Genomic DNA, 10,146 nt, shown 5'->3' with positions numbered 1-10,146 from the left:
AAAGAAAGAAAGAAAAATAAAAAGAAAAGAAAGTATTTCATTGTTGCTTTGCAAAGACAATGAATTCTTCATGCACAGGTTTCCCCATGTCTCATTTATTTATATTAATTCCTCAATTAATATGCCTCAATTTATTTATTTTAATTCCTTAATTAATTATGGCCCTGGCCATTTGCCAACACCAAAACTCAAATGCATCAATTCTTCTACAAATGTCTTATTCACTGTCCAATTTTCACATGCATATGAGGCTACTGAAAATACCATGCCTTGGGTCAGGTGCACCTTAGTCCTCAAACTGACATCTTTACTCTTGAACATTTTTAAAAGGTCTTGTGCAGCAGATTTGTCTATTGCAATATGTCATTTGATTTCTTGACTGCCACTTCCAAAACTATTGATAGTAGATTCAAACAAAAGAAGTATTTGACATCTTCAATCTGTTCTCTATTTATTGGCCCAGTGGTGATAATTTTTATTTTCTTTACACTGAGGTGCAACCCAGTGGTCTTTGATCTTCATCAGTAAGTGTTTTAAATCCTCTTCCCTTTCAGCAAGCAAGGTTGTATTATCTGCATATTGTAGGTTGTTAATGAGTCTTCCTCCAGTCCTGATGCCATGTTCTTCTTCATATAATCCATCTTCTTGTATTATCTGCTAAGTGTACAGAATGGATAGTATGATGAAAGAGTGCCCCTTTATTCTGTTTGAATGGTTGCCTCTTGGTCCATGTCAGGTTCCTCATAAGCATAATTAAGTGTTCTGGAATATCTATTCTTTGCAATGTTATCCATAGCTTGTCATGATCCACATAGTCAAAAGCATTTTTTAGTCAATAAAGCGTAGGTAAACATCTTTCTGGTATTCACTGCTTTCAGTCAAGAGTCATCTGACATCAGCAAAGATATCTCTCATTCCATGTCCTCATCTGAATCCAGCTTGAACCCTCTGGCAGTACCTCTGTTGCAGCCATCTTTGAATTCTCTTTAGCAAAATTGTACTTGCATGTGATATTAATGATATTGTTCAATGATTTAGATATTCTGTTGTCACCTCTCTTTGGAATGGGCACAAATATAGATCTCTTCCAATCAGTTAACCAGCTGTCTTCCAAATTTCTTGCCACAGATGAATGAGTTACATCAGTTTGTTGAAAGATTTCTATTTATATTCCATCAATTCCTGGAGCCTAGTTCTTTGTCCATGCCTTCAGTGCACCTTGGACTTCTTTCAGTATCGTTGGCTCTTGATCATATACTACATCTTGAAATGACTGAACATCAACCATTTCCTTTTGGTATGGTGACTTTGTGTATTCTTTCCATCTTCTTTTGATGCTTTCTGCATCATTCAATATTTTGCCCATAGAAACCTTCAGTACTGAAAGTTGATGCTTGAATTTTTTCTACAGCTTGAGAATTGCTTAGCATGTTCTTCTCTTTGGGTTTTCTAATGCCAGGTCTTTGAACATTTCATTATAATACTTGACTTTGTCTTTTTGAGATGTCCTTTGAGATTTTCTGTTCAGTTATTTTACTCCCTCATTTCTTCCATTTACTTCAGCATCTCTACACTAGAGAGTACATTTCAGAGTCTTTTCTGAAATCCATTTTGGTTCTTTCTTTCCTTTTCTTTCTTTTCTTTCTTTCTTTCTTTCTTTCTTTCTTTCTTTCTTTCTTTCTTTCTTTCTCTCTCTCTCTCTCTCTCTTTCTTTCTTTCTCTCTTTCTCTCTCTCTTTCTCTCTTTCTTTCTCTCTATCTTTCTTGTCTTCTTAATGATCTTTTACTTTGTTCCTGTAGGATGTTCTTGATGTCATGCTACAACTCTTTTGGTCTTCAGTCACTAGTGTCTAATCTGTTCTTGAGATATCTTTAAATTCAAATGGGATATGCACAAGGTCATATTTTGGCTCTTGTGGGCTTATTTTAATTCTCATCAGCTTCAGCCTAAAGTTGCATAGGAGAAATTGATGGTCTGTTTCTTAGTTTGTCCCAGGCTTGTTTTGACTGATGATATGGAGTTTTTCCACCATCTCTTTCCACAGATGTAGTCAATTTGATTTCTGTGTATTCCATCTCAGAACATCCATGTGTATAGTTCAAAAAGGTGTTTTTTTTTGTTTTACATAGTTTCAAAAAGGTGTTTGCAATGAATAAGTTATTGGTCTTGCAAAACTCTATCATGCAATTTCTAGTATCATTTCTATCACCGAGGTTTAATTTTCCAACTATTGATTCTCCCTCTTTGTTTCCAACCTTTGCATTCCAATCCCCAGTGATTGATTGCACATTCGATCAAGTTTAGACTGTAGAAGTTGTAGAATTCTTCAGTTTCATCATCATAGACCAGTTAATACCACTATTATTCAAACTTGAAACCTTGGAGGTTTATGGATATTATCCTATCACAGACATCGTTATTCTTCAAGATAGATCTTGAAGTGTTCTTTTTGATGATGATGAATGCAGTGCCATTCCTCTTTAATTTGTGATTCCCAGCATAGTAAACTATGGAATTTTCAGATTCAAAATGACCGATATTAGTCTATTTCAGCTCAGTAATGTCTAGGATATTGATGTTTATGCATTCCATTTAATTTTTGGCAACTTACAGATTTAGGTTCATACTTTGCATGTTCCATATTCAGATTATTAATTGATATTACAACTGTTTCTTCTTGTTTTGAGTTGTGCCCCATCAGCAAACAAGAGTCCCCAAAGCTTTACTCCATTCATGTCATCATGGTCAACTTTACTTTGAGGGGGTAGCTCTTCTCCAATTGTATTTTAAGTAAGTATCTTCAAACCTGAGGGGCTCATCTTCCAACAGTGTATCTGACAATATTCTGGTGCTCTTCCTTGTGTTTCAATATTCAATAATCTGATGTTCTCTGACAGTGTTCCATTGCTATTCATGAGGTTTTCAGTGGCTAAATATTCAGAAGTAGTCCGCCTTTCCCTCTTACTAGTATATTTTAGTCTGGAAGTTCCACTGAAACCTGTGCACCATAGATGACCCCGTAGGTATTTAAAATACTTGCGGCATAGCTTTCAGCATCACAGCAACATGCAAGCCACCACAGTACAACAAACTGTCAAATGAGTGGTGGTCATTAACAAATAGCTGGATACAATCCTCAGCCCCTTTAAGGCTTGCTAGGTGACATGATGTTTTAACCAATGGAAGTCATTGAAGGGTGCCGGATCCTTCCAGGTCTTGCCCACATTCACTCTTCTCTATGCTTTCCCAGCTCTTTCTGCTTCCTCCATCTGGATGCAAAACACAATGTGGCCTTGGGACTTGGTGGAGCCATAAGAAGGAAAATGCCTGAATGATGGTATGAAAACAGGTACCTTCCAGATCTGATTACCTACCCAGGACTAATGTATGAGCAAGAGATTTATACTGTGTTGAACTATTAGTGTTTGGGAGGTCTATTGTTGCAGCTTAATCTCCCGTTAACACACAAGGTCTGCCCATTGTTTGTACCAAAGAGCTGAAATCCACTCACTTGAATTTGCTTAGCGCCTCAGACCAAAACAACAAAAAACCACAGGGTTCAGCCCCTTCTGGACAATTGAAGATGTTGGCTTATGATTCAGGATAATCAGCTTAATGGAAACTAGAGTTCACAGAGGAATAAAAGTCATTTGTGAGAAATGAAGCATGCAAAATTAGTCCTAAAGGCAAACCAGATATGTCTACCAGGCAGTGTTTTCAAGTTTCATTTTCAGTGTTCTGTGTGATTGGAGGATCATATTTTCTTTCCTTATGATCATGAATCAGTAGGGGAAAAACTAGGAAACTTTTGATTTGGGGATTTTTTTTTTTTTTCCAGTTACTCCAGGAATAGCTATATTGCTCTGTGACCTCAGAGATCTAAACCAACGTCCTCATTTTTAGTTGAGGAAGGTAGCACCTTGCCAGAGCCCATACAAATGGCACATCATCAGGACCAATGGCCATATCTCCTGTCTACCAAAGCCTACACCCTCCACTGAATGGGAACCTTGGTAGGGGTAAGCCAGAAAGCAATGCAGACAAACTCCAAAGCCCAGATTCTCTGGAGTTTGGCTGCATTGCTTTCTGGCTTACCCCTACCAATAGGTTTGGATAGATCTGGGTATAGATCCCAGCTCCACCAATTTACCGACTTTATAATTTGGGGCAAGTTACTTAACCTCTGAGTCTGGGTTCCTGGTTAGAAATTGGAGATAGTAATAATACCCAGATCCATTCATTCCTGCATGTGTTCATTCAACAGTCATGGTTTTAGGTTCTGATGCAAGAAGGCTGAATGGTGAACAAGACAGACAAAACCTCTGGCTCTGTGAAGTTAATATTTTAGTGGCTTTCAGCTTGCTGTCAGTGATAAACAACATTTAAAAAAAAAAAAAAAATCTAGACAGTGCCAGCTGCATTTTAGGTGCTCAATGAAGGGAAAGGGGGAGTAGTTGCTGTCAATGTTGACGTTACCATACTTCCAGTACTCCCTCACCTGCCTGGTTGTTCCGGGTACTTCTGCTTGGTGTAGGCCTCAAGGGTGGCATAAACCTTCTCTCGCAGAGTCTCTACCTCAGATGGGTTGGACAGACCCTTGGCATCTGAAAAAGACGTCTGATTTAGCCTCTGGCTCCACATTTCAGTAGATACCCTCCCATAAAGGCTGCCCTATTTACTTTGGCCAGCTTCCTCAGAGTGACCAGAGACATAGGATAGGGGCCACTGTGTGCCTCCTGGCTCTTGTTCTTTATCCAATCTACCCAGTAGACTCTAATGCACTCTAATGCAAAGATTTTAAACTCTGTGAATAGCCAGATGAACCCACCAGTGACTCTGAGGATGAGAGTCTCATTTTATCAAAAACATCCTAGAAATATTACCTTCACACACTTATTACATGTCTATATGGGCCACTATGAATTAAAACTGACTTGATGGCACTTAACAACAACAACATGTACTAAGTAAGCATAGACAGAGGGATGAGATGGGGCACAAAAGCTAAATCAACATGTGTCCTCCATCAATGAGCTAACGCCCTAATTCAGGAGAAAAGATGCATATAGAAATTACTTCATGATTTTGAAAACTCATCTTTCTTGACCCACAGCAACATTTGATAAAGCTGGTCAGTACCTCCTCCTTGAGATACTGTCCTCCCCTGGACCTCCAGGGCTCTCTTCCAGTTTTCGTCCTCCTTTGCTGAGTCACCTTCATACATTCCTTTACCAGCTCTTCCTTTTTTCCCTGCTCTTTAAGTGCTGGAATGCTCCATGTAAGACTCAATCCTCTTTCCTGTTCAATATATACTCACTACTTAGAGAATCCCAACCAGACTCATGGCCGTACATGACAGGTATAAGCTGACAGCTCTCAGATGTCTATTTCGGGTCCTGGCTTCTCTCCTAACTGCAGACTCACATAAGCAATTGCTTCCTGGGCAACTATTCTTGTTTATCTGTGCTTCATCTCAGATCTGAATGTCCGCAGACAAAATCCTGATCCCTTGAACTTGCAACACCCTCAGAACTTGCTTCTCCTGGAGTTTTCCTCATGTGAATAAATGAAAACTCCCTGATCCAATTGTATGAAGAAACAAGATAAAACAAAAAACCCTGAGAGTTATAGTTAAACTTTTTTTTTCTTTCACACTCAAAACACTTTTCAAGACGGCTCTAGGGACAGAGGCCATGAGCAGAGGGGACAGGATGCCTGACTCTGTTTTCTCGGTCTCCGCTGTGAAAGGGCGTAAGTTATGAGAACCTGTGGAGAACTGATAACCACTACACGGTCACCTGGGTTAAACAGCACAATGGCACGCAGGCAGCCCAGCTCAGACTTATCCATCTGCATATCTTTCATTTTGGAAACCAGCTCCGTCAGAACTCTGTTCTCAGGAAACAAAGGCAGATGATGAGACAATCATGAGTATCAGCCAAGGGCTGATAAACTGAATTTAATCAATATTTAATAGGCACCCACCCCACATTTTCCAGATGATGGACCAGGTACAAGGTGGGGTAGGAGGGGAATAAGATGCAGTCCCTGATCTTAAGGAGTTCACAGTTGAATTGACACTGTGGCATTGAAACCTTAAGGAATATCGCAAAACCCAACAAAATAACTGTTCGAACACCAAGGATGAGGCCATGAAGACTGAAGGGAAGACTGAAAAGATATCAGAGAGGTCTTGAAAACTAATAGAAATGCAACATGGCAATCAGGGTAAGGGAATTGCCTACCCACCAGACCCCTGCTAAGGGCAGCATTCTGTGAGAGGGTAGGAATCTCTAGGCACCGTGAAGGGTAGGGGTGAGTCATTCCAGTGGCCTGGATTTTTCTCTGTGTGGTGTGGAACAGGTTGTAGGGGAAGGGCAGACCAGAGTAGAGACATCTTAAGTGGCATGCACATTTACGGTGATGGTGGAAAGCAGATACGAGTCTCTGGTATTGGACAGAAAAATTATCCTCAATCTTTCTCTCCTTTTCACCATTCCTCCATACCCTCTTCCCCAAGACATTGATCTCTATTCCTTTCATTTAGCCATTTAGATGAGATAGCTTGGTTTTACTTTTGCAGTTTTTAAAACACAGAATCCCTAATTAAGCCAGTGGCTACCCCACTAAATTGGATTTACTTCTGCTACTGGTCTCCCCTCAAGCATCCTGGTACTGAGTCTAGCCCATCTTGCTCAGCATCCTGAAGACAGACTTGGGATCATCTTCTCTATCCCCAGCCCCTAGGATAAGCAGTTCAGCCCCTAAACTTACAAGATATTGGCAATGACCCAGTCTCTTCTTTGGAAAATGATAGGAATAATAACAGGTTCTCCCATTTCCCCAGAAACTGTGTTGGCTTTTGATTGGCTCTATCTCCTTGTAATTGCAACCTTTCTCTTAATCTCTCTCTTATTCCCTAGTTTTATGTTCTCATGTTACTAATGTCTCTGCTTCTAGTCATGTGCAAAGTGTCTGGGTTGTCCATCCCACATCCCAGTAGCCATGCGCATGCACACATACAAGCACATGCGCACATGCGCACACACACACAACACTGGAGGTGGAGAGGAGACACCTGTCAAAGATGGAGCCGACCCCAGCACTATGAGCACTGCTTCGATGGACATGTAAACCAGTGGCTAGGAGGATGCCATCCTGCACAGAAACTGAGCGGTGGGAGAAGGAGGCGATCAACAACTCATTCCACCCTGCAAGGATAAGAAGGAAGGCTTCAGGGAAAACCAGCCACATTCTTGCTTCATTGATAATCATCCAATGCAAATATTATTATCTCCATGTACTATAAGAAGTTCCTAGGTGGTATAAACAGTTAACACACTTGGCTGCTAACCATGACATTGGAGGTTCAAGTCCACTCAGAGGTTCCTTGGAAGAAAAGTCCAATCTACTTTGGAAAATTCAGCCATTGAAAGCTTTGTGGAACACAGCTCTACCTACTCTGATGCAGTGGGTTTACCATGAGTTGGAAGCAACTCAATGGCAAAAATAAAATGAGACTTGGGAATCAAGGGATGTTAAGAAAAAGTTCAAGATGATGTGTCTAATTAGTGAAGAAACCAGGGATGATACTTGGGTCTCCCTCCACAGTCTCTTCATTGAAGGCCAGGATGGCATGTTGAGGACAGGACACTTGCCCCGTCACACCACAATCAACAAATATAGATGGAGCACTTCACAGGTCACTGTGTAAGTGACACAGTAGATAAAGCTAGTATACCTTGCAGTATTTGCCCCAGGACCTGACAGTCTAGTTTTCTTTCTTTCTTTGGTGCTATCTAGTAGCTTTCAGCCATACTCAGCATTGTCCATTATCTAACAGAGGAAGAAGTTAGGGGACCGGTTCCAGTTGCTTTAGTCAATCTTCATAACATTTCCCTGCTGGCTCAGTGACAAAGAAGAGATATGGCATATGTCAGCAGACCACACAGTGTCCCAGAAATAGGAGACAAGAGAGAATATAGCACACAGAATCTTAAAATAGGACAGGACCTTGGAATTTATCTGGTACGAGCGTGAACAACCGTCTCTGGCTTCACTTCTCTCTCATCTGTGAATTGGGAATATTTCTAATGCCAATTTCAGAATAATTATGAAGGACTGCCTCTTATTACTTTCAATAAAAATGATTTAGCAGTCTTTGAAAATTACATGCACATTTGTGTAGAGAAAAAGGTCTGTTTCTCCATTAACAAACAATGTTTCATTTAGGAATGAAAGTTTTTTGGGAGGATGATACAAATTTGAAAGTCTATAAAAACATATATAGGCCTACCTCAGAGATATTGTGGATTCTGTTCCAGACCACCGCAATAAAGCGAAAAATCACCATAAAATGAGTCACAATTTTTTCTTTTAGTTTCCCAGTGCATGTAAAAGTTATGTTTACAATATGCTCGCAGTTCAAGCTCACCAGCTGCTTCTCGGAAACCCTATACCGGGTCGCTATGGGTCTGGAATCGACTTGACAGCACTTAACAACAATATGTTTTAAGTGTACAATAATATGAAAAATTATAATACACAGAGACAAGTGAGTACACACTCTTGGAAAAATGACACCTATAGTATTCTCGATGCAGGGTTGCCACAAACCTTCAATCTGTAAAAAATGCAATAGCTGCCAAATGTGCTAAAGGGAAGCACAATAAAACACAGTAGGCCTGCAAGTAAGAACAACTCTGGATAGAGTTCCCGCATCATCAAAATGGTGCACAGCCTGGATGCTCTCTGGTACAACAGCTTGCTTGGCTTTAGGATCCCAAGAGTAATTTCAAATAGCACCCCAGGAATCACGGAATTCCAATATGTTTTACCTGCCCGGAGCAGAATGACCTGGTCCTCCAAGGTGAGGTCAGAGAAGTGGGGAATGCGCTTGGCCCATTCAACAAGGGTGAAAAGCTGCTTATCAGCAGCATGGCATATGTTGGTGACTGGGTCATTTGTCTGAAAAGGGAACAAAGTATTCTGAGTGACAGGACCAACCCTAATAGACCCCTGCTCCCATCTCCAATCTCATACAAGAAAGAGAAGAATGGAGGTCAAAGGATGGAGGTCAAAAACCACATACCGAGTTCTCCATGTTCATGTCACCATAGGATTCTGTCTTTGGTTCAACAGCAAGTTCTGCTTCTAGAATCCTCTCCACAGGCATGTCTTCATGGCCACTGCTAGCAGATTCCGCCTCACTCTCGGCCCGTTCCCGGCTCCTCTGCCTTTCTTCTTGCACAGCTAGCATGCAGCAAGACATGAAGAGGTTACCAAGAAAGCCAGGGGGAGGTTAGCTAACCTATCTAAGCGTCAACTTTCTCATCTGTAAAATGGGGCTCATCATATTACTTACTGAATGGACTTCTGGTGTGGCATTGTAGAATTAGTACTGACCGAGAACCCCAAGGTCTGCAGTTTAAACCCACCAGCTGCTCCTCGGAAACCCTACGCAGGGTTGCTATGAGTTGGAACTGACCTGGTGGCACTTAACAACAATAAGAATTGTACTGAATCAGGGATGTTATAAGGTTGACAGTTGAAGTAAGAAAATCAAAGCTACTTGCTTAAGCTTTTGCAGAACTAGGGACTCTTTAGTTCATATTATTTCCTGTTCATTATAGTGACCATGCTAATAAGTTTGCATTTTAAGCTTCAGTAACCTAAGACGTGGCTTCATCCTCCCTGTCTCCTAACAAACCAGCATTTCCTTACTACTCCTGCATTCTCTCACACTCTTCCTCTATTTGCTGCTTCTAATAAACAATGAGCAAGTGCATTACAGTAAAAATTCCCTCTGTCGGCTCCTAGGTGTCATCCGTGGCATTCCCTTAGTACTTGGGTCTGCCCTTAGTACAGCAGCCAGAACATAGCACCACCTGATATGACTTGCCAGGGAAAATTTTTGGGGAGTCAGCTGTGGGTAAGCAGGTAAGTGGGTAAGGGAAGAGGTGGAGGGATGCCACCCACATGACATTTCAGGATCAGTGGTTGATCTGGGAGTCACAGAAGGTAAGCAGGCAAATGTGTAGGCTGGAATCCTTTTAGACTTTCAAAATTTAGAGTTTCCCAACTCTCCAGACTCTCCGGGTTTGTCCATTAGGATGTTAACTCTGTTAAACCCAAATCCATTGCTGA

The 10,146-nt window shown here is 41.0% G+C and overlaps 1 protein-coding gene across 1 annotated transcript in view; it reads right to left on the bottom strand.

Moving 5' to 3' along the window:
* The window catches only part of RXRG (retinoid X receptor, gamma), an 82,519-nt gene that overhangs the window by 18,437 nt on the left and 53,936 nt on the right, over positions 1-10,146 (bottom strand). Inside the window, exons 5-9 of the mRNA XM_006876511.1 lie at positions 9,092-9,252; positions 8,838-8,967; positions 7,079-7,211; positions 5,799-5,890; positions 4,499-4,604 (exon numbers count right to left, since the gene is read on the bottom strand). Coding sequence (XP_006876573.1) covers positions 4,499-4,604; positions 5,799-5,890; positions 7,079-7,211; positions 8,838-8,967; positions 9,092-9,252 — 622 coding nt within the window. The remainder of the gene's footprint in view (positions 1-4,498; positions 4,605-5,798; positions 5,891-7,078; positions 7,212-8,837; positions 8,968-9,091; positions 9,253-10,146) is intronic.

Source organism: Chrysochloris asiatica, unplaced genomic scaffold (genome assembly GCF_000296735.1).
Source record: "Chrysochloris asiatica unplaced genomic scaffold, ChrAsi1.0 scaffold00386, whole genome shotgun sequence".
Taxonomy (NCBI): Eukaryota; Metazoa; Chordata; class Mammalia; order Afrosoricida; family Chrysochloridae; genus Chrysochloris; species Chrysochloris asiatica.
The sequence above is the reverse complement of the archived record's forward strand: the minus strand, read 5'-3'. Positions and strand labels throughout refer to the sequence as shown.